This window comes from Macaca mulatta, chromosome 13 (genome assembly GCF_049350105.2).
Source record: "Macaca mulatta isolate MMU2019108-1 chromosome 13, T2T-MMU8v2.0, whole genome shotgun sequence".
Lineage (NCBI taxonomy): Eukaryota > Metazoa > Chordata > Mammalia > Primates > Cercopithecidae > Macaca > Macaca mulatta.
The window spans coordinates 99,047,673-99,071,907 of NC_133418.1; the positions used below are offsets into that span (position 1 = coordinate 99,047,673).

At 47.2% G+C, this 24,235-nt stretch overlaps 1 protein-coding gene across 7 annotated transcripts in view; it reads left to right on the forward strand.

The window, feature by feature from the left end:
• The window catches only part of KIF3C (kinesin family member 3C), a 55,673-nt gene extending 32,893 nt beyond the window's left edge, over positions 1–22,780 (forward strand). Inside the window, exons 6-8 of one of the 7 annotated variants that reach the window (XM_077958275.1) lie at positions 19,322–19,430; positions 19,905–20,081; positions 20,318–22,776. In XM_077958275.1, coding sequence (XP_077814401.1) covers positions 19,322–19,430; positions 19,905–20,081; positions 20,318–20,404 — 373 coding nt within the window. In that variant the 3' untranslated portion in view covers positions 20,405–22,776. 7 annotated transcript variants of the gene reach the window in all.
• The last annotated feature ends 1,455 nt before the right edge of the window (positions 22,781–24,235 follow it).

The window sequence follows — 24,235 nt, forward strand, 5'->3', positions numbered from 1 at the left end:
TGCAGCTAGAATACCTGTGAGTTGGGCTCCAGAGAGTCTGATTTAAAGGATCCCAGGTCTTAGGTTTTGTGATTCTGCATTTGAAGGCAGGCTAGAAAACCACTGCTCCAATGTCATTTGCCGGAGTTAGATGCTGGTGAGGCTTCACTCTGAAGGGTTATCTTATGCTTAGAAAAGTTCTTTCTAGCCGGGCGCGGTAGCTCAAGCCTGTAATCTCAGCACTTTGGGAGGCTGAGGCAGGTGGATAGCCTGAGGTCAGGAATTTGAGACCAGCCTGGCCAACATAATGAAACCCCATTTCTACTAAAAATACAAAAAAAAAATTAGCTGGGTGTGGTGGCAGGTGCCTGTAATCCCAGCTACTAGGAAGGTTGAGGCAGGAGAATCGCTTGAACTCGGGAGGCAGAGGTTGCAGTGAGCCAAGATCATGCCATTGCACTCCAGCCTGGGCAACAAGAGCAAGACTCCGTCTCAAAAAAAAAAGAAAAGAAAAGTTCTTTCTGCTGGGTGTGCTGGTGGCTCACGCCCATAATCCCAGCACTTTGGGAGGCCGAGGCAGGTGGATCACTTGGGGTCAGGAGTTCGAGACCAGCCTGGCCAACATGGTGAAACCTCATCTCTCTTTCTCTCTCTCTCTCTCTTTCCTCTCTCTCTTTCTTTCTCTTTCTTCCTTTCTTTATTTCCCTCCTTACTTCCTTGCTTGCTTTCTTGCTTTCTTTTTTCTTGAGTTGGGATCTCACACTGTTACCCAGGCTGGAGTATATAACTCACTGCAGCTTTGGGCTCCTGGGCTCAAGTGATCCTCCTGCCTCAGCTTCCTGAGTAACTGGGGCCACAGGTATGCACCATTACACCAGCTAAATTTTTTATCTTTTGTAGAAACAGGGTCTCACTTTTTGCCTAGGCTGGTCGTGAAGTCCTGGGCTTAAGTGATCCTCCTCCCATTGTCTTCCAGCGTTGGGATCACAGGCATGAGCCTCCCCACCCAGCCTGGACTTCCACTCCTTATTTTTGTTATTTATTTATTTGTATTATTTTTGAGACAGAGTCTAGCTCTGTCTGCACTCAGGCTAGAGTGCAGTGGTGATCACAGCTCACTGCAGCCTTGACCTCCTGGGCTCAAGCCGTCCTCCCACTCAGCCTCCTGAGTAGCTTGAAGCAGCAGGCAGTTGCCACCATGGCCAGCTAATTTTTTTTTTAATGTTTTTAAAAGTTTGCTTTCTTCCACCAGGTGTTCATGTGTGTAATTCCAGCTACTCTGTGGGCTGAGACAGAGAGATTGCTTGAGCCCAGGCTATTGTAAGCTAGGATCATGCTCTACTGTACTCTAGCCTGGGCGACAGAATGAGACCTCATCTCTAAAAAAAAATTTTTTTAAATTTACTTTCTTCCTTTTAAGTAACCCTTACTTCAGTTGCAAGCAATGTTTTCATTATGGAAAATTTAAATAAACATAGAAAGAATGAAAATTCCACCTAGTGGCAGTGTTTACTTACAATTGGATATTACAATTGGATATGAACTTTCCACCATATTTTTTTATACATAAACTTTTCTCCTTTTTGAGAGTTAAAATGGTTTGTATATGCTGAAAAAAATCATTCACAGATTTAAAAAATAAAAGTAGCGGCCGGGCGCGGTGGCTCAAGCCTGTAATCCCAGCACTTTGGGAGGCCGAGACGGGCGGATCACGAGGTCAGGAGATCGAGACCATCCTGGCTGACACTGTGAAACCCCGTCTCTACTAAAAACTACAAAAAACTAGCCGGGCGAGGTGGCGGGCGCCTGTAGTCCCAGCTACTCGGGAGGCTGAGGCAGGAGAATGGCGTGAACCCGGGAGGCGGAGCTTGCAGTGAGCTGAGATCCGGCCACTGCACTCCAGCCTGGGTGGCAGAGCGAGACTCCGTCTCAAAAAAATAAAAAATAAAAAAAATAAAAATAAAAATAAAAAATAAAAGTAGCTACCTTAAAACAGCATACTTTAATTTTTACAGTACATACCTATAATAACTTTTTTTTTTTTTTGAGACGGAGTCTCACTGTATTGCCTAGCTGGAGTGCAGTGGTGCTATCTCGGCTCACTGCAAGCTCCGCTTCCCAGGTTCACACCATTCTCCTGCCTCAGCCTCCTGAATAGCTGGGACTACAGGTGCCCGCCGCCACGCCCGGCTAATTTTTTGTATTTTTAGTAGAGACGGGGTTTCACTGTGTTAGCCAGGATGATCTTAATCTCCTGACCTCGTGATCCGCCCACCTCAGCCTCCCAAAGTGCTGGGATTACAGGCATGAGCCACTGCACCTGGCCCCTGTAATAACTTTTTAAAAAGAAAGAAGCTTGCTAGAATACAGATCCTTCTTTACTGTGTAATGTTGCCAATTTCTAGCCCATTGTCTTTTTTACCCTGATTTTCTGCTTTAAAGGCAAGTTTGTGCTCTTTATTAAAGGATTCTAATGTATGTCCCTAAAAGCCCTCTGCTCTTGTTGCCCAGGCTGGAGTGCAATGGCGTGATCTCAGCTCATTGCAACCTCCACCTCCTGGGTTCAAGCAATTCTCCTGCCTCAGCCTCCCCAGTAGCTGGGATTACAGGCACCCACTACCATGCTTGGCTAATTGTTTTTATATTTTTAGTAGAGACAGGGTTTCACCATGTTGGTCAGGCTGGTCTCGAACTCCTGACCTCAGGTGATCCCCCTGCCTCAGCCTCCTGAAGTGCTGGGATTACAGGCGTGAGCCACTGTGCCCAGCCTTCTTTCTTTTTTTCTTCTTCTTTTTTTTTTTTTTTTTTTTTTTTGAGATGGAGTCTTGCTCTGTCCCCAGGCTGGAATGCAGTGGTGCGATCTCGGCTCACTGCAACCTCCACCTCCCAGACTCATGTAATTCTCTAGCCTCAGCCTCCCAAGTAGCTGGGATTACAGGTGCACACCACGACACCCAGCCAATTTTTGTTTTTGTTTTTGAGATGGAGTCTAGCTCTGTTGTCAGGCTGGAGTGTAGTGGCGTCATCTTGGGTCACTTCAACCTCCGCCTCCCGGGTTTAAACGATTCTCCTGCCTCAGCCTCCCGAGTAGCTGGGACTACAGGCTTGTGCCGCCACGCCCAGCTAATTTTTGTATTTTTAGTAGAGACTGGGTTTCACCATGTTGGCCAGGGTGGTCTCAAACTCCTGAACTCGTGATCCGCCCACCTCGGCCTCCCAAAGTGCTGGGATTACAGGCGTGAGCCACCATGCCCAGCCTAATTTTTATGTTTTTAATAAATACAGGGTTTTACCATGTTGGCCAGGCTGGTCTTGAACTCCTGATCTCCAGTGATCTGCCCACCTTGGCCCCCCAAAGTTCTGGGATTACAGGCACAAGCCACCTCACCTGGCCCCCACCTTTCCTCTCTGTGATTCCTCCCACTGTCCTTGAGCAGGGAAAGTTGTGAAAAAAGAATCAGTTCTTTGCCACTGGAAAACTGGGAAACTGTTTTTTCCTCAGAAGCTATTTGCTTTATTTTTACTTATTTTATTTTATTTTATTTATGTTATGATACGGAATCTTGCTGTGTCACCCAGGCTGTAGTGCAGTAGTGTGATCTCAGCTCACTGCAACCTCCGCCTCCCAGGTTAAAGCAATTCTCCTGCCTCAGCCTCCTGAGTAGCTGGGATTACAGGCACCCACCACCATGCCCAGCTGATTTGTTTGTATTTTTAGTCGAGACAGAGTTTCACCATGTTGGCTAGGCTGGTTTTGAACTCCTGACCTCAAGTGATCTTCCTGCCTTGGCCTCCCAAAGTGCTAGGATTACAGGTGTGAGCCACCACGCACAACCAAAAGCTATTTGCTTTAAATTTACCTCCATAGTGTTAAGTTGCATTATTTTGCTGCTGTTATTGAGATGGAGTCTTATCTGTCACCCAGGCTGTGGTGCATTGGCACCATGATAGCTCGCTGTGTTGCCTGGGCTGGTCTTGAACTCCTGGCTTCACGCTAATCCTCCCACCTCAGCTTCCCAAAGTGCTGGGATTACAGGCAGGAGCCACTGCATGCAACGGGCCTTAAATTTTATTCTTTTTATTTTTATTTATTTATTTATTTTTTGAGACATTCTCACTCTGTCGCCCAGGCTAGAGTGCAGTGGCACTATCTTGGCTCACTGCAACCTCCGCCTCCTGGCTTCAAGCAATTTTCATGCCTCAGCCTCCTGAGTAGCTGGGATTACAGGTTTGAGTCACCAAACCTGGCCTTAATTTTATCCTTTGTAAAGGGACTACCCTGACCAAGAATTGAACCCAGGCTGCAGCTATGAAAGGACAGGATTTTAACTACCAGACTATAAAGTAGAGCAGCTTTTATAGTGTTTTCTTTTCCAAGATTCTTTGCAAAGAATTAGTCCTAACATACACATTCATTATACCCATTAATTTAAATCTGCATATAGTTGCTTCCACATTGCATTTGTAGGTTTGTGTTGGCAACTCTTCTAAATGAATACCAATTGGACAGTGTTCCCTTAAATTTTTTTTTCTTTTGAGATGGAGTTTTGCTTTTGTTGCCCAAGCTGGAGTGCAATGGTGCAATCTCGGTTTACTGCAGCCTCCGCCTCCTGGATTCAAGTGATTCTCCTGCCTCAGCCTCCTGAGTAGCTGGGATTACAGGCGCCCACCACCACTCCTGGCTAATTTTTGCGTTTTTAGTAGAGACGGGGTTTTGCCATATTGGCCAGGCTGGTCTTGAATTTCTGACCTCAGGTGATCCACTCACCTCAGCCTCCCAAAGTGCTGGGATTACAGGCGTGCACCACAGCGCCCGGCCTCCCTGAAAGTCTTATATTGAAAATTTAAAGCTATAAATAGATTCACAAGGTTTTCCAAAATTATGGTTAAGTGTATTCATAACCATGCTGTTTTATACAGAATATGTTTGTACCTGTTCAGAATAAAGACCAAGTACAACATATGTACAGAAAATATTCAAATACATCTGGGTAGGGTAAAAGGCAATTATAGGCCAGGTACAGTGGCTGATGCCTGTAATCCCAGCACTTTAGGAGACTGAGGCAGGTAGATGGCTTGAGCCCAGGTGTTCAAAACCAGCCTGGGCAACAGAGTGAGACCCCATCTCTACAAAAAGATACAAAAAGTTAGCTGGGCATTAGCACATGCCTGTACTCCCAGCTACTTGGGAGGCTGAGGTGGGAGGATTGCTTGAACCTAGGAGGTTGAGGCTGCACTGAGCCGTGATTATACCACTGCACTCCATCCAGCCTGGTCAACAGAGTGAGACCCTGTCTCAAAAAAAAAAAAAAAAAAAAGGCAATTATGATTTACCAATGTTCTCTACTACACTTAAATACAAATTATATGAACAGTAATTACAGAATGCTCTAATATAATAAAGAATTCCAAGAAATAAATTACTTCAAAACAGTTATTAAGACATATCAGGTATCTGGGTATGGTGGATCACACCTGTAATCCCAGCTACTTGGGAGGCTGAGGCAGGGTAATTGCTTGAACCTGGGAGGCAGACGTTGCAATGAGCTGAGATCATGCCTTTGCACTCCAACCTGGGCCACAGAGCAAGACTACATATCAAAAAAAAAAAAAAAAAAAAAGAGAGAGAACAGGTAATCATGAATATAGTATTTTCTTTTTCATTTTTTTTGCCACTGTCCACTATGTCTGATGACTGCAATTTGCAATATTTAATATTTATTTCAGAACTTTAAAAAATACAAAAATAGAAAAGCCAAGTAAAAATGGTTCTAGGATTTTTTTTTTTTTTAAAGATGGAGTTTTGCTCGTTGCCCATGCTAAAGTGCAATGGCATGATCTTGGCTCACCACTACCTCTGCCTCCCGGGTTCAAGCAATTCTCCTGCCTCAGCCTCCCGAGTAGCTGGAATTACAGGCATACGCCACCATGCCTGGCTAATTTTGTATTTTTAGTAGAGACGGGGGTTTCTCCATGTTGGTCAGGCTGGTCTCGAACTCCCGACCTCAGGTGATCTGCCCACCTCGGCCTCCCAAAGTGCTATTACAGGCGTGAGCCACCGTGCCTGGCCAGTTCTAGAATTTTTTTATAGGAAACAAGTTTTTAAAATTACTCTTTTTAAAGCCAGAATGGTTAGAATAAAGTAAATAGAATTCCACGGTAATTGAAATCCCAGTTGTGATTCTGACTTGGCAGAGAGAGCCTGGTGGGGCACGGTAGGGGGCAGGGAGGTGCTGGCCTGGATCTCTGAGGTCATCTGCCCCATGTCCCTCATTTCACGGCGGAAGGTTGAGGGCAGGGAGGTCCTTGAACAAGGCAGCTTTCCTCATTTCAGGGACCATGGGATCTGAGGCTGCAGCTGTGAAACGAGTTTCTCCACTCCCCACAGAAAAGGTCCTTTCTTCAGCATTGGATCCCACCACTTGCCACATCGCTCAATTAGGGCTAAAAAACAAACAGAAAAGTTATTTCTCTCCAAAGCATATTTAACTAATCAGGGCGTTGTTCCATTTGCTCAACTCAAGTGTGGAATATTTTGCTTTATTTCGGCCTGTGGCATTCTGGGGATGAGAACACTGACAGCTGCTCAAAGTGAGAGGAAAAAACATAGTTTGTAAGAAATTACCTAAAGTCATGCTGTCCCATTAGAAAGCTTCTGTTCGAAAAACATTCTCCTTCCGCCTACTCCAGCTCTCAGCATCCACCCCACCCTCTGACCGCTGCCTCTCTCAAACAAGGAGTTGTCAGGCAACTCTTGAGAAATATCCCTAATCAACTTATTTTGGAAGTCTAGCCCTTTCTCTTTTTTCTCTACCATCTCTATGTAGCCATTAGTTGATACAAAATAAGATAAGGTGAGGTGTCTTCCACAGTCATAATCTTGTATAATATTAAAGTTACTTTAAAAAATATTTTTGCACTGGCTCGGTGGCTCAGGCCTGTAATCTTAGCACTTTGGGAGGCCAAGGCAGGCAGATCGCCTGAGGTTAGGAGTTCGAGACCAGTCTGACCAACGTGGAGAAATCCCGTCTCTACTAAAAATACAAAATTAGCCAGGTATGGTGGCTCACGCCTGTAATTCCAGCTACTCAGTAGGCTGAGGCAGGAGAATCGCTTGAACCCAGGAGGCAGAGGTTGCAGTGAGGCAAGATCGTGCCATTGCACTCTAGCCTGGGCAACAAGAGCGAAACTCTGTCTCAATAAAATTTTTTTTTTTTTTTTTTTTTTTTTTGCAGCTAGGTCTAGCAATAAATATTTTACAAGTATGACCTTTTATTTTTAGTTTCTCATAATAGACTGTTGCCTAGGCTGGAGTGCAATGGCGTGATCTCAGCTCACTGCAACCTCCGCCTCCCGGGTTCCAGAGATTCTCTTATCTCAGCCTCCCGAGTAGCTGGGATTATAGGCATGTGCCACCACACCCGGCTAATTTTTGTATTTTTAGCAGAGACAGGGTTTCTTCATGTTGGCCAGGCTGGTCTCAAACTCCTGACCTCAGGTGATCCGCCTGTCTTGGCCTCCCAAAGTCCTAGCATTACAGGCATGAGCCACTGTGCCCGACCTAGATTTTTAAATTGTATTTAAGTTTTTTCTATTTTTTTGAGACAGGGTCTCACTCTGTCACCCAGGCTAGAGTGCAATGGCATCATCATGGCTCACTGAAACCTCTGCCTCCCAGGCTCAAGCAATCCTCCCACCTCAGCCCCCTGAGTAGCTGGGACCACAGGTACATGCCACCACGCCCAGTTAATTTAATTTTTTGAGACAAGGTCTCACTCTGTTGCCCAGGCTGGAGTGCAGTGGCACAATCTTGGCTCACCTCCTTGGCTCAAGTGATCCTCCCACCTCAGCCTCCTGGGTAGCTGGGACCTCAGGCTTGTGCCACCATGTCTGACTAATTTTTTATTTATTGTAGAGATGAGGTCTCACTACATTGCCCAGGCTGGTCTTGAACTCCTGGACTCAAGTGATACCCCCATCTCAGCCTTGCAAAGTATTGCGATTATAGGCATGAGCCACCTTACCTGGCCTAGGCTTCATTTTTAATTGTGTTTAGGTAAAATTGTCTTCTTTTTTTTTAAATAGAGACAGGATTTTACTATGTTGCCCAGGCTGGTCTCAAACTTCTGACGTCAAGCAGTTTACCCACCTCAGCCTCCCAAAATGCTAGGATTACAGGTGTGTGCCAGCCCCACAAAATTGTCTTCTAAAGGGTTATGTATGTGACAGTATCCATACCCTGTGCTTTATAGTACACAAAATTCCATTGCAACTTTAGCCCTTTGACCTTTGTAACCCCAGCCACCCTAGATTCTTTTCTTTCTTTCTTTTCTTTCTTTTTTTGAGACAGGGTCTCACTCTGTTGCCCAGGCTGGAATGCAGTGGCACAATCATGGCTCACTACAGCCTTGACCTTCTGAGCTCAAGTGATCCTCCTGCTTCAATTTCCCGAGTAGTTTAGACCACAGTACAGACATGGACCACCATACCCAGCGAATTTGTTTTCATTTTTAGTAGAGATAGGGGTCTCACTATGTTGCCTAGGCTGGTCTTGAACTCCTGAGCTCAAGTGAACTCCTCCCAAAGTGCCGGGTTACAAGCGTGAGCCACCGTGCCCAGCCCCTAGATTCTTTTCAAAGGCATCGTGGTGCAGTAGAGAGAGACTAGACTTTGGATTTAGAACATTCTGAATTTGTCCGGGTGTGGTGGCCCATGCCTATAATCCCAGCACTTTGGGAAGCTGAGGCGGGCGAATCACCTGAGGTCAGGAGTTGAGACCAGCCTGGCCAACATGGTGAAACTCCATCTCTACTAAAAATACAAAAATTAGCCGGGTGTGGTAGTGGGCACCTGTAATCCCAGCTACCCGGGAGACTGAGGTAGGAGAAGAATCGCTTGAACCTGGGAGGTGGGGGTTGCAGTGAACTGAGATTGCACCACTGCACTCCAGCCTGGGCAACATGGGCAACACAGCAAGACTCAAAAAAAAAAAAAAAGAACATTCTGAATTCCAGCTCCTGCTCTGCCACTTACTAGTGGCCTTGAATAAGTGTTTTTTGTTGTTGTTGTTGTTGTTGTTTTGTTGTTTTGAGATGGAGTCTCACTCTGTCACCCAGGCTGGAGTGCAGTGGCATGATCTCAGCTCACTGCATCCTCCCCCTCCTGGGTTCAAGTGATTCTCCTGCCTCAGCCTCCAGAGTAGCTGGGATTACAGGCATGCACCACCACACCTGGCTAATTTTTGTATTTTTAGTAGAGATGGGGTTTCAACATCTTGGCCAGGCTGGTCTCGAACCCCTGACCTCAGGTTATCCGCCTGCCTCAGCCTCCCAAAGTGCTAGGATTACAGGCATGAGCCACCACGCCCGGCCTGGAGTAAATTTTTTTAACCTCTCTGAACCCAAATTTCTTCATCTGTAAAGTGGGGATAATAGGTACCGTGCAGGATTGTCGAGGTTGAAATGAAATAATGTAAGGTTCCAGGCCTGTGCCTGGTACAGAGGAGATGATCAATGAAGAGTTGTATTCATACTGATAAGCCAATATTCTAATTATGGGGACTCTGGAACCGGCCTGCCTCTATCCCTTAGAAGTGCCCTACAAGGGCAGTTTGACTTGATGTTTTTGTTTTAGATGTTGATTTTTTGTTAAACTGCCTCTGGGTTTATTTTATTTATTTTCATTTTTATTTTTTTGAGAGAGAGTTTCACTCTGTCACCTGGGCTGGAGTACAGTGGCATGATCTCAGCTCACTGCAACCTCCACCTCACAGGTTCAAGCGATTCTTGTGCCTCAGCCTCCTGAGTAGCTGGGATTTATAAGGGTTTGCCACCATGCCCGGCTAATTTTTGTATTTTAGTAGAGGTGGGGTTTCAGTGTTGGCCAGACTTGTCTTGAACTCCTGACCTCAGGTAATCTGTCTGCCTCGGCCTCCCAAAGGTGCTGGGATTACAGGTGTGAGCCACCTCGCCTGGGCTCTGCCTCTTGGTTTAAAGAGAGAGTGTTTCTTGCTTTAAATAGAATCAGGAAAGAAAGTTAAACTGGTTTTGTACAGAGGCAAAGTTCACCCCAGTAAGAACATTCCTAGCTCTGCGTTGAGTCCCTGGATTTCTTCAGACCTGTGGGAATTGAAGACAGTGTGAAGCAGTGAGCAGCTGCAGCTTCCCAGGCGGGTTGGGTACAGCATGGAGGGGAAATGGGAAGGCTGAGAGTTCAGACAAGCGGGGCAGTGGAACAAGGTGGACAGACAGCCTGCCAGGACAAAGCAGCCAGATCGAAGAGGAAAGCCTGATTGTCTGTGTTGAATGCACAGGAAGGAACTAGAAGGAAACGCACCCGATGATGCCGGATGCCTGCTTTCAGAACAAGAGGGCGAGGCCGGCCGCAGTAACTCACACCTGTAATCCCCGCACTTCGGGAGGCCAAGGCGGGTGGATCACTTCAGACCAGGAGTTCGAGACCAGCCTGGCCAACATGGCAAAACCCCGTCTCTACTAAAAATACAAAAATTAGCCAGGTGTGGTGGCTGTCACCTATAATCCCAGCTACTTGAATCTGAGAGGCGGAGGTTGCAGTGTGCCAAGATCTTGCCACAGCACTCCAGCCTGGGTGACAGAGTGAGGCAGGGAGGGAGAGAGGAAGAACGGGAAGGAAGGAGAGGGGAAAGGAAGTGATCAGACAGCCAGGAAAGAGAATGGTGTCAGCCCCTGAGATGGAGCTGAGAGATGACTTTTTAATATTAAAGGGAAAAAAATGATAGCAGCCAATTACAGAGGGAGGGTCCTAGGAGAACGCCTCGGATCTACTGCACGCAGGATAACTGTGGCTGTGGGGCCCTGCTGGGAGGGGTGCTTAAAGGGAGGGGTGCATAATTGCAGACCCAGGCCTCAGCTCTGGGCTGCCACAACCTGCTTTCTATAGAGGATCAATCATGGAAAGTAGGCCTGGGGCAGAAGAGGGAGTCGATGGGAAGGTCGGTGCCCCAATTACAGACTCCCTTCCCCCAACCCTTCTCTCCCACATGCCACCCAGAATAGCCCTGGCATCTTTATTGGGTCAGGCTGCCAATTTGTGCTGATCCTCTGCTCACCCAGCCCTGTCCCTCTGTCCTGTTCCCAGCGCCTGAGCTTTCAAAGGCACTCACTGGCCCATCTGTTCTGGCCCAGTGTCCTCCTGAGAGATGATACTAGAGTCCTTGTGGGGAACACCCACTCTATGGCATAGAATGAGGTGTTGCCCAATTCAAAAATTTCACAAAGCAATGATTTTTTTTTTTTTTTTTTTTTTTTTTAGACCGAGACTCATTCTGTCGTCTAGGCTTGAATCCTGAGTAGCTGGGGTTACAGGCGTGCGCCATGCCCAGCTAATTTTTGAATTTTTGGTAGAGAGGGGGATTTGACCAAATTGGCTGGGCTGGTCTTGAACTCCTGACTTCAGGTGATCCACCTGTCTTGGCCTCCCAAAGTGTTGGGATTACAGGCGTGAGCCACTGTGCCCAGCCGCAAAATAATAATTATATATATTGTTTTGAGACAGAGTCTCACTCTGTCACCCAGGCTGGAGGGCAGTGGCACGATCTCGGTTCACTCAACCTCCGCCTCCCGGGTAGAAGTGATTCACCTCAGCATCCTGAATAGCTGGGACTACAGGCGCCTGCCACCACGCCCAGCTAATTTTTATAGTTTTAGTAGAGGCAGGGTTTCACCATGTTGGCCAGGCTGGTCTCGAACTCCTGATCTCAGGTAATCCACCTGCCTCGGCCTCCCAAAGTGTGGGATTACAGGCGTGCTGTGAGCCACCGTGCCTGGCCAATAATAATTTTAAAAGGAGTATATGGGAAGATTCAGATTCCTAGTCTCTCCCTAATTGCATGACCTTGTACACAAAAGGCACTGAGGCACTGCACCTCCCTGAGCTGCAGTCTTCTTTGCTCTATCCACACATCGGGAGGTTGTTAAGTTCAGATGAACTGTGTAGAAGCACCTTGTAAATAAGTTGCTGTTTTCCTAATTTTCCCACTCCCCTCTTAGAGGGGATGGCTTTGCATTTCCAGCAGCGTCTGCAGCAGGACTGTCTCCTTGCTGCCACTGCCACTGAGGCTGCCTGTCCCCACAGACACGCCTCCCGGCATCCTGTAAGCTCAGCTGCAGACCCAGCTGGGGCTTCTGGAGCCTTATCTTTCCTTGTTTTCATCTATGGAGAGGGTCAGCAGGGACCACTAATGGGGGACGGCACCTTTTTATATGCGTCATAAACTAAACCACAAGAATGTTATTTCCCATTCTGCCAGCTGCAGAAGGCAGCCATTGTTCTGCGGGCCCCTGCACAGCTTGTTCTGCTGTTCAAGGACAGAATGTCCTATCTTTGAGTTACTCAGCCTGTTTCTTCTCCTCTTCCAACTGTCGCCTTTTGACTTTTATCCTTGCTCATTTCATTTGTATCCCCACTTGAAATTAGCAAGTAGAACTGAAAAGAAATCATAATCACAGCTGCCATGTGTTAAGCCCTGTGGCGGGCATACTGTGCTAAGTGCTTGTCTTGTTTAATCTCAGAAGTTCTGTATGATAGGGATGATCTATCTGAGGCTCAGAGATAGTAAGCCACCTCCCCAAGTAAAAGAGCTTGAAGGGGCAGAGCCAGCATTCAAACCCAGGTCTGACTCACTCCAAAACCTGTGTTCTTTTATTTTTTAAAATGGAAGTAGCTTTCTTGTTTTCTTTTCTTTCTTTTTTCTGTTTGTTTTCGTTCAGGGTAGTAAAAGTATTTTAATAATCCATCACACTCACCAAATTGCTGACAGTAAAAAGCACTCAGTGAGCTCTCTAGGATGTAGACCAATGGAAACTTTCATAAGTATAATCACTTTGAAAAGCAATTGACAATATCAAGTAAAGCTGAGAATTTGCATACCCGACAATGCAACACTTCCATTCCTGGATCCATACCCCAGGGAAAATGTTAAATACAAACATGAAAATACCTTTAGAAATGTTCACAGCAGCATTCTTGACAAAACTGGATGGCAGTCATACAGATACATATTTCCTGTAGATGTTTGAACTAATTAATTAGATATAAGGTTATACATATTCATTGTAAAAAAATTTTTCAGATATTGCAGAAAGGCAGAAAGAAAATAAAAATCACCCATAATCACACAATTCGAAGATTATAACTGTCAACATTTTGTTGAATATCTAGACTTTTTCCTAAGCAGACACACACACACGCATTTCCTTAAAACTGGCCAGGTGTGGTGGCTTATGCCTGTAATCTCAACACTTGGGGATACTGAGGCTGGGGGGTCACTTGAGGCCAGGAGTTTGAGACCAGCCTGGACAATATAGCGAGACCCCATCTCTAAAAAAAACTTAAAAATACAAACAAAAACTTCATATTTTTATTTGCTCTTTTATTAATATATTGTGGCAGTCTTTCTGCATCTACATAGAACCACACAAAAATTTGTGTGTGTGTGTGTGTGTGTGTGTGTGTGTGTGTTTTGAGACGGAGTCTCACTCTGTTGCCCAGGCTGGAGTGCAGTGGTGTGATCTTAGCTCACTGCAACCTCTGCCTCCCAGGTTCAAATGATTCTCATGCCTCAGCTTCCCAAGTAGCTGGGACTACAGGCGCAGGCCACCATGACTGGCTAATTTTTGTATTTTCTGTAGAGACGGGGTTTCACCATGTTGGCTAGGCTGGTCTCAACTCCTGACCTCAGGTGATCCGCCCACCTTGGACTCCCAAAGTGCTGGGATTATAGGCATGAGCCACTGAGCCTGCCCATAAACTTTTTTTTTTTTTTTTTTTTTTTTTAGACAGAGTCTCGCTCTGTCTCCCAGGCTGGAGTGCAGTGGCGCGATCTCAGCTCACTGCAAGCTCTGCCTCCTGGGTTCACACCATTCTCCTGCCTCAGCCTCCCCAGCAGCTGGGACTACAGGTGCCAGCCACCACGCCCAGCTAATTTTTTTGTATTTTTTTTAGTAGAGATGGGGTTTCACTGTGTTAGCCAGGATGGTCTCGATCTCCTGACCTCGTGATCCGCCCGTCTCAGCCTCCCAAAGTGCTGGGATTACAGGCGTGAGCCAAAACTTTTTTTTTTTTAATTAGAGCTGGGATCTTTGCTCTGTTGCCCAGGTTGGAGTGCAGTGGCTATTCATTGGCACAATCAAGCACACTACAGCCTCAAACTCCTGGCCTCAGATGATCCTCCCACCTCAACCTCCCAAAGTGTGGGGGTTACAAGCATGAGTCTCTGAGGCTGGCCTGTTTGTTCATTGTTTAAATAACAGCTCTATTGAGATGTAGTTGACTTATCATAAGTTCACCATTTTAAAGTGTACAATTCGGTGGATTTTTTTTTTAGCTCTACTGCTTAATAATGTAGTGGATTTTAGTATATTCAGAGTTGTACAACTGTCACCACTATCTAGTTCCAGAACATTTTCTTTTTTTTTTCCGAGATGGAGTCTCACTCTGTCTCCCAGGCTGGAGTGCAGTGGTGTGATCTTGGCTCACTGCAACCTCTGCCTCCCGGGTTCAAGCAGTTCTCCTGCCTCAGCCTCCTGAATAGGTGGAATTACAGGCGTGCGCCACCACCCCTGGCTAATTTTTGTATTTTTAGTAGAGAAAGGGTTTCATCATGTTGGCCACTCTGGTCTCGAACTCCTGACCTCAGGTGATCTGCCTGCCTCAGCCTCCCAAAGCGCTGGGTTTACAGGCGTGAGCCACCACGCCCAGCCTAATTCCAGAACATTTTCATCACTCCAAAAAGAAACCCTGAACCAATTAGCAGTTACTCCTCATTCTCCCCCAAACCCCTTTCCCCAGACCTAGACAACTGCCAATCTACTTTCTGTTTCTATGGCTTTACCTATTCCAGATATTTTATATAAATGGAATCACACAATATGTAGTCCGTTGTGACTGAGTTCTTTCACTTAGCAGAATGTTTTCAAGGTTCCTCCATGTTGGAACACTCATCAGTACTTCATTCCTTTTTATTGATGAGTAATATTCCACTCTATGAATATACCACATTTGGTTTATCAACATATCATTTGGCGGACGTTTTGGTAATTTCCATTTTTTGGCTATTTTTCTGTAGAGACAGGGTTTCACCGTAAGTAATGCTGCTATGATCATTTGTGTACAAGTTTTTATATGAATATGTTTTCAGTTCTCTTGAGTATATGCCTAGTAGTGGAAGTGCTGGGTTATATGGTAAGTCTATGTTTAACTTTTTTTTTTTACATTCTCACTAATAGTGTGTGAGGGTTCCAGTTTCTCTACATCCTCACCAACATGTGTTACTGTCTGTCTTTAAATTATAGTCATTCTAGTGGATCTGAAGTGGTATCCATTGTGGGGTTTTTGAGACAGGGTCTTACCCTGTCACCCAAGCTGAAGTGCAGTGACGTGATCACGGCTCACTGCAGCCTTGACCCCCCAGGCTCAGGTGATCCTCCCACCTCAGCCTCTTGAACCGCTGGGATTACAGGTGTGTGCTACCATACCCTGCTAATTTTTTTTGTTGTTGTTGTATTTTTTGTAGAGACAGGGTCTTGCTGTGTTGTCCAGGCTGGACTCAAATTTCTGGGCTCAAGGGATCCACATGCCTCAGCCTCCCAAAGTGCTGGGATTACAGGTGTCAGCCACCGCACCGGGTCCCCGTTGTGGTTTTGATTTAGATTTCCCTATATGACTATTAATGTTGAACATCTTTTCATGTGCTTATCAACCATTTGTATATCTTCTGAGAAGTATCTATTGAGATCCTTTGCCCTTTTTTTTTTTTGAGACAGAGTCTCACGGAGTCTTGCTCTATCACCCAGGCTAGAGTGCAATGGTGCGATCTCCGCCTACTGCAACCTCTGCCTCCTGGGTTCAAGCAATTCTCCTGTGTGAGCCTCCCAAGTAGCTGGAATTACAGGTACACGCTACCACACCTGGCTGTTTTTTTGTATTTTAGTAGAGACGGGGTTTCACCGTGTTGCCCAGGCTGGTCTCAAACTCCTGAGCTCAGGCAATCCACCCGCCTCAGGCTCCCAAAGTGCTGGGATTACAGGCGTGAGCCATCGCGCCTGGCCCTGGAGTTTCAGTTCTGTTTCATTAATCTATATGTTTGTCTTATGCAAGTTCTCTAATATCTTGGTTACCATAGCTTTGTAATAAGTTTTTTTGTGGCCGGGCGCGGTGGCTCACGCCTGTAATCCCAGCACTTTGGGAGGCCGAGGCGGGCGGATCACAAGGTCAGGAGATCGAGACCACGGTGAAACCCCGTCTCTACTAAAAATACAAAAAATTAGCCGGGCGCGGTGGCGGGCGCCTGTAGTCCCAGCTACTCAGGAGGCTGAGGCAGGAGAATGGCGTAAACCCAGGAGGCGGAGCTTGCAGTGAGCCGAGATCGCGCCACTGCACTCCAGCCTGGGCGACAGAGCGAGACTCCGTCTCAAAAAAAAAAAAAAAGTTTTTTTGTTTTGTTTTGCTTTTGTGTGTGTGTGTGTTTTTTGAGACAGAGTCTCACTCTGTCGCCCAGGCTGGAGTGCAGTGGCCGGATCTCAGCTCACTGCAACCTCCGCCTCCCAGGTTCAAGCGATTCTCCTGCCTCAGCCTCCCGAGTAGCTGGGACTACAGGCGCCCGCCACCACGCCCGGCTAATTTTTGTATTTTTAGTAGATACAGGGTTTCACCATGTTGGCCAGGCTGGTCTCAAACTCTGACCTCAGGTGATCCACCCACCTTGACCTCCCAAAGGGCTGGGATTACAGGCATGAGCCACTGCACCTGGTGCTTTGTAATAATTTTGAAACTGAGAAATGTGAGCCTTCTAACTTCGTTCCTTTTCATTTCAAGCCTGAGTTTTTAACCTTTTTATTATGCTAACTCCTATGAAGAAAAATAGGCCAGGTAGAGTGGCTCATGCCTATAAGCCCAGCACTTTGGGAGGCCAAGGCAGGAGGATTACCTGAGGTCAGGAGTTTGAGACCAGCCTGGCCAAGATAGCGAAACCCCCCCATCTCTACTAAAAATTAAAAATTACCGGCCAGGCATGGTGGCCTATGTTTGTAATCCCAGCACTTTGGGAGGCTGAGGTGGGTGGATCACGAGGTCAGGAAATCAAGACCATCCTGGCCAACATGGTGAAACCCCATCTCTACTAAAAATACAAAAACTAGCTGGATGTGGTGGCATGTGCCTGTAATACCAGCTACTCGAGAGGCTGAGGCAGGAGAATCGCTTGAACCAGGGGGTCAGAGGCTGCAGTGAGCAAAGATTGTGCCACAGCACTCCAGCCTAGCGACAGAGTGAGACTCCATTTCCAAAAAAAAAAAAAAAATGAAGGCTGGGTGACAGTGAGACTGTGACTCAAAAAACAAAATGGCCAAGTGCAGTGATTCACATCTGTAATCCCAGTACTTTGGGAGGCCAAAGCAGGGAGATCACTTGAGGTCAGGAGTTTGAGACCAGCCAACATGGTGAAACCCTGACCTCTACTAAAAATACAAAAATTAGGCCAGGTGCGGTGGCTCATGCCTGTAATCCCAGCACTTTGAGAGGCCGAGGCGGACGGATCACAAGGTTAGGAGATCGAGACCATCCTGGTCAACATGGTGAAACCCCATTTCTACTAAAAATAGAAAAAAAATTAGTTGGGCGCGGTGGCAGCTGCCTGTAATTCCAGCTACTCGGGAGGCTGAGACAGGAGAATAGCTTGAACCCAGGAGGCGGAGGTTGCAGTGAGGCAAGATCGCACCATGGCACTCCAGCCTGGGTGACAGAGCGAGACTCTGTCTCCAAAAAAAAAAAAAAAAAATTAGTTAGGCGTGGTGGTATGTGCCTGTAATCTCAGCTGCTCAGGAGGCTGAGGCACAAGAATCCCTTGAACTCAGGAGGCAGAGGTTGCAGTGAACCGAGATTGCACCACAGCACTCCAGCCTGGGTGACAGAGCAAGACTTTGTCTGAAAAAAAAAGTATATAAAGCTACAAGTTAAAGTGAGACTGAATTTCATTTCAGCCTTCAATCAGTCCTTTCTACTGCAGAAACAATTTAAAGCAACAGGAGTGAAGAAATATTAATATGTACCTCTTTTGGTAAATATGTACCTTTCTAGTAGAGACAGGGTGTCTTGATGTCGGTCAGGCTGGTCTCGAACTCCTGACCTCAGGTGATCCACCCGTCTCGGCCTTTCAAAGTGCTGGGACTACAGGCGTGAGCCACTGCACCTGGCAGGGGATACGTTTTAAGACCTCTAGTGGATGCCTGAAACTGCAGATAGTACCAAACCCTATGTATGCTATGAGGTTTATTTTAAATTTTATTAATTTTTTTAAATTGTTGTGGGTACGTAGTAGGTGTATATGTTTATGGGGTACATGAGATGTATAAGACAAAACAATTACAACACTATCCTCTAATAAGGCCGGGTGCAGTGGCTCATGCCTTATAAATCCCAGATTTTTGGGAGGCCAAGGCAGGCAGATCGCTTGAGGTCAGGAGTTCAAGACCAGCGTGGCCAACGTGGTAAAATAAAACCCCGTCTCTACTAAAAATACAAAAATTAGCCAGGTGTTAGGCCAGGCGCGGTGGCTCACACCTGTAATACCAGCACTTTGGGAGGCCGAGGTGGGTGGATCATCTGAGGTCGGGAGTTCAAGATCAGCCTGACCAACATGGAGAAACCCCGTCTCTCCTAAAAGTACAAAACATTAGCCAGGCATGGTGGCACCTGCCTGTAATCTGAGCTACTCGAGAGGCTGAGACAGAGAATCACTTGAACCCGGGAGGCGGTGGGTGCGGTGAGCCGAGATCACGCCATTGCACTCCAGCCTGGGCAATAAGAGCGAAACTCCATCTCAAAAAAAGAAAAAATAAAATAAAATTAGCCAGGTGTGATGGCACACACCTGTAATCCCAGCTACTCGGGAGGCTGATGCAGGAGAATTGCTTGAACCTGGGAGGTGGAGGCTGCAGTGAGCTGAGATTATGCCACTGCACTCCAGCCTGGGTGACAGAGCAAGACTCCATCTCAACAACAAAAACACAATATACTCTAATAAAAGTGATGCAGGTGTGGTGTCTCTCTCTCGAAACATCTGATTATACTGTACTTGCCTATTTTCAGACCACAGTAACTGAAACTGTGGAAAGCGAAACCACGGATGAAGGGGACAACTGCACTAGCTTCAGTTGTCAAGCTGTGTTAGAACAAGGAGAAGAAAATTCCAGAACTTGCAGTCTGTAGGACCTTCTGGCTACCTGAATGATATTTAGATCCTCATGATGTCATTTGCTGTTTGTGTTCCACAGAAATCCTTTCTAATATAGCCTCTTCCCTACAGCAATAACAGCCAGATGAAGAAGCGGCCAACATCTGCAGTGGGCTACAAGAGGCCTATCAGCCAGTATGCTCGGGTTGCCATGGCAATGGGGTCCCACCCCAGGTACAGGGTAAGAAGTGGAGAGGGGAGAAAGAGCTTATGGGAGGAAGGCCGGGCGAGGTGGCTCACACCTGTAATCTCAGCACTGTGGGAGGCTGAGGCGGGTGGATCACCTGAGGTCAGGAGTTCAAGACCAGCCTGGCCAACATGGTGAATCCCTGTCTGCACTAAAAATACAAAAATTAGCTGGGCATGGTGATGGGCACCTTATAGTCCCAGCTACTTGGGAGGCTGAGGCAGGAGAATTGCTTGAACCCGGGCGGCAGAGGTTGCATTGAGCCGAGATTGCACCACTGCACTCCAGCCTGGGCGACACTCCATCTCAGAAGAAAAAAAAAAAGAAAAGAGCCTACGGGAGGGGATGCTCACAGCCTCTGCTTCCCCTAACCACCTCATCAGCCCTGCTACACCCAAGACTGGCTGTGTCCCTAGAAGGCACAGTGACCGGGCACTGCTCAATTCTGGCATGATATTCCCACCACAGGCTGAAAATATAATGTTTCTGGAGTTGGACGTGTCCCCTCCAGCTGTCTTTGAGATGGAATTCTCTCATGACCAAGAACAAGACCCACGTGCGCTACACATGGAGAGGCTCATGCGGCTGGACAGCTTTCTGGAGAGACCTTCCACGTCTAAAGTCCGAAAGTCCAGATCCTGGTCAGTACCTCCATGGTCCAAGGCAGCACCGGACCCAGCAGGCAGGGGAACTGCAGGGGCTGGGTGATGCTAAAGAGGGTTTTGCTGGTGCCCAAAGGGCAGGAAGGGCAAGGGGTGACTGGGGATGTTGGAGGGGTTCCTGCAGCAGCAGGATGGGGCAAAGAAGAGGACTTACTTTCCTGTTTCCTGCATTTCCCTAACCTCCCCTTTCGCCTGCCTCATCTCCCCTGCAGGTGCCAGAGTCCTCAGAGGCCTCCACCTTCCACCACACATGCCTCCCTGGCCTCTGCTTCTCTGCACCCCGCAGCAGTGGCGGACCATGAGTGACAACCATCACGTCAGGCTGCCCATCCAATAGACTCCTGGGATGGGGCAGCCACCCCGGCTCATCTCATCTGCCGCTTGGTGCGTGTGCGTGTGCGTGCATGTGCGTGTGCGTGTGTGCAGGGGTGAGAATCTGGCAGACAGTGCCTCTGCCTGCTCTTCTTTGCCTCCTTTATTTAATTCATGTTATTTATTCGTGGAGCTCAGTTCATGTTGGGGAGATGCCCTCGCCTGAGCCGTCTGGGCGTACCATGGTCACTGCATAGCCTCCTTTTCTTCTGACTTGAGAGCTCCCCCAGTCAGACCTCAGGCTTGTTCCCCGGTCAGCTGCCTCCAGAAGGGAAGGTAGCCAGTGCCTGAGAAGACAGTCCCTTTTCTACCCACCGTACTGCATAACCTCCATCTTCTCCCACACTGATGGCGAGCAGCCCCTGAGCACTTTCTGGGACTAGGAAACTGCTTGGTGTTCCCTGAGGACAAGAGACACCCTGACAGCGTTGGGCCTCTGCTCCCTGTGGACACAGCCCTACTCTCCACTTTCTGAGCCTCAGACAACCTCATACAGCCTCTTGGGCTCCTTTTCAAGGACATTAATAACCTCGCCAACATAGCTCATGCTCTTCAGCTTCGGCAAGAACTCACAGCTGCCCAGACTCTGCTTTCTGCCCACCTTGGATGGGAACTGTGGACCAGCCAGTGACCATCACCTTGGAACCTGCAGGAAATGGAACAGCAATTGAGACAACTTGAGCAGTCATCAACGGAAGTCCCTCCACCAAATCCCTTTGTTTCTGTCCCCTCTGAGGAGTCATTTTGATCGACAGGCCCTCAAGGCAACTCCCCATTTTCGAGAGGCTGCTCCTGCCTGCTTTGATCATTTCTCCCTGCAGCTGTCTAGACCCCATTCACAGAGGGAGGAGTCAACGTCATTCTACCCCTGTCTAAACGAAGACATTAACATCTACTGCTTTTTCCCTTCATCTGTCACAGGAAACAGAAGCCCAGGCACAATCTTTTCCAGCTTTGCCTATTACCCCTGTTTCTGAATTGCATTTTTAAGGTATTATTTTGTTGAAAATAGATCCTTTATTCACTAGTTATGCAAATTGGTTCCTGGGGGATACTCCTTACCTTCCTTTGTGATGGCCAAAATGTTTCCCAGTATCTCAAGTGATAAGTAAATTTCTACAAAAAAAAAATGGTTAATGTTCATTGACTGGCTTTTTAAGTGTTTATTTTGGTGGAGGGGTAAAGAGGTAATAACAAAAGCAAGTGAGTTAGGATTTCAAAGTGCCCTAATAGTGCGAGTCTCCAGCTCCTAGAATATAAAGAGTGCTATCGCTGGGGTGAAGCCATGAGACTGACAAGTCTGCCTGAAATGGGGGCTGTGGGAGGTGGTGGCAGGGGTTATTCTCTTTCCTTCAGGAAGTGAACCCTTCTTACATCGTTCAAGTTCTGCTCTGAGGATCAAGCTTGGGTCCGATTTAACTCAGCGACACTGTCATTTCTGCCTCATTACCGGACTAGAGGGTTGAGCCACCCAGTTGCCATTTGCTCCTGTCCTTCCAGGAAATCACAATTTTCATCAGAGCCCAAGAGATTATTTGAGACTCAGGATTCAGATCAGAGGTTCGACTGTGGCTGGGACAGGAGTTGTGTGTAGAAATCCACCAGGTGGCCTGAGTGCAGGGGGACCTCCAGGGCTGAGTTGAGCAGCCTCTCCCACTGACCTCTTTCTCGTTTGTGGACGAAGCAGCACGTATCACCCCATTCATCACTTGGACACATCGCCTTTGCATTGTCTTGTCACTCCTTGCTCACAGTCTTATAGCACAATATACCCAAATCAGCACCCCCAGTCCGAGGGCTGGGCCCAAGGTATGGTCGGAGGAGGAGCTCCTGCCTGCGGTTTTGTGTACGTGTGTATGTGTGTGCGTGTTTGTGTGTGTGTTTACCTCCACAGGGGACACTCTACACTCAGCGTAAGATCTGCTGGGAACAGGGCCACCAGGGGTGGCTGGATCTCAGTCTCTCTGTCTCTCTTTCTCTCCTTTTCCTTTTGGTGTATCAAATATTTGATTGACAAAGTAAGGGCCTTGATTAGGACCAAATTCTCATGTGTGTTGCTATGGTCTTTATTTAGGACAACAGTTAACAATGCAGTGGCCCATTCTTGTCACTCTATACATATGACTATACGGGACATATGTAATATATAAATATATATATAAAACATTCCCCTCTGTCCCCTTGGCTTAGGATGGAGGCCTCTCTGTTGAGCTGAAATGTACCTGCAGCTGGGTGCTGCCAGCAGCTTGCAGGCCCCAGCCCTGTTCCAATCAACACAGTTGACAATAAAGGAATGAGTATCGTCATGGAGTTGACTGCCTGCCTTCTCTTCCCTTTGTTTCTTCCTTCTTTTACTCCCTTCCTTTTTCATTTTCTCCTTTCTCTCTCTTCCTTGTTTTTCCAGTAGGGACTCAAGAGTGTATCAGCCAGATGCAGTGGCTCACACCTGTAATCCTAGCACTTTGGGAGGCTGAGGTAGGCAGATCACCTGAGGCCAGGAGTTTGAGACCACCCTGGCCAACATGGTGAAACCCCATCTCTACTAAAAATACAAAAATTAGCCTGGTGTGGTGGCATGCACCTGTAATCCCAGCTACTCTGGAGGCTGAGGCAGGAGAATCGCTTGAACCCTAGAGGCAGAGGTTGAAGTGACGTGAGACTGTGCCACTGCACTCCAGCCTGGGTGACAGAGCAAGACTCCATCTCAAAAAAAAAAAAAAAAGAAAAGAAAAAAAAAAAAGAAGAAAAGAGCATATGGATTCCAGCTATAGTTATCAGCACTTTGGAAAAGAACTGGTTGCTTAATGAACGGAGATCTGTTTGCCCAATAGGGCTGAGGAGCAGGTCCCAGGCACTAGACGGAAGTCTGTGCCAGCGCTGTGGCAGCAGCTGTTTGTGTTCTAGGCTGGTCGTCCCCAACCAGTTAATTCTGAGCGACTAGCAGATTTCAGAACTGCCTCAGTGGTGTCCAGATTAGCTGTCGATGTCATACTCCCTGTGGCCTCATTGATCCGCCAAAGGGGTTAAAGGAGGAAAGAATGCATGTAAACCACATAGATGTGCCTGGCCCCTGGTGGGTGCTGAATTACAATAACTTGAAAGACTAGGCCAGGTACGGTGGCTCACGCCTGTAATCCCAGCACTTTTGGCAGGTGGATCCCTGAGGTCAGGAGTTCGAGACCAGCCTGGACAACATGGTGAAACTCTGTCTCTACTGAAAATACAAAAATCAGCCGGGCGTGGTAGCTGGCGCCTGTAGTCCCAGCTACTTGGGAGGCTGAGGCAGGAGAACCGCTTGAACACGAGAGGTGGAAGTTGCAGTGAGCTGAGATTGTGCCATTGCACTCCAGCCTGGCCAACAAGAGCGAAACTCTGTCTTAAAAAAAGAAAAGAAAAGAAAAGAAAGACTAGCTTCCCTTATCCTCTCTTCTCAGGACCTCTTTTCCCTCCTGCTGGGTTCTAGCCACTAGCTCTCTGTAATGTGGAGGTCTTACAGGAAATGAAAATTAGTTACTGCTAAAAAAACGAACAAAAAAAGCTTTGAACCCTGACTCCTAGGGGAGCACTGAAGTTTGCTGCAAAAATCGGGCAGTAAACCAACTATTCTGACGGTTTTCTTGGAGGGATGTCCTGTCTCTGCCAGGCTCTCCCCCGATCTCTAACAGGGTTACAGGGCTGGAGTGGCTCTGCTACTTCGGGGGCATTTGCTAGGTATTGTGTAAGATGCTTTACACACACACACACAGACACACACTCACACTCATT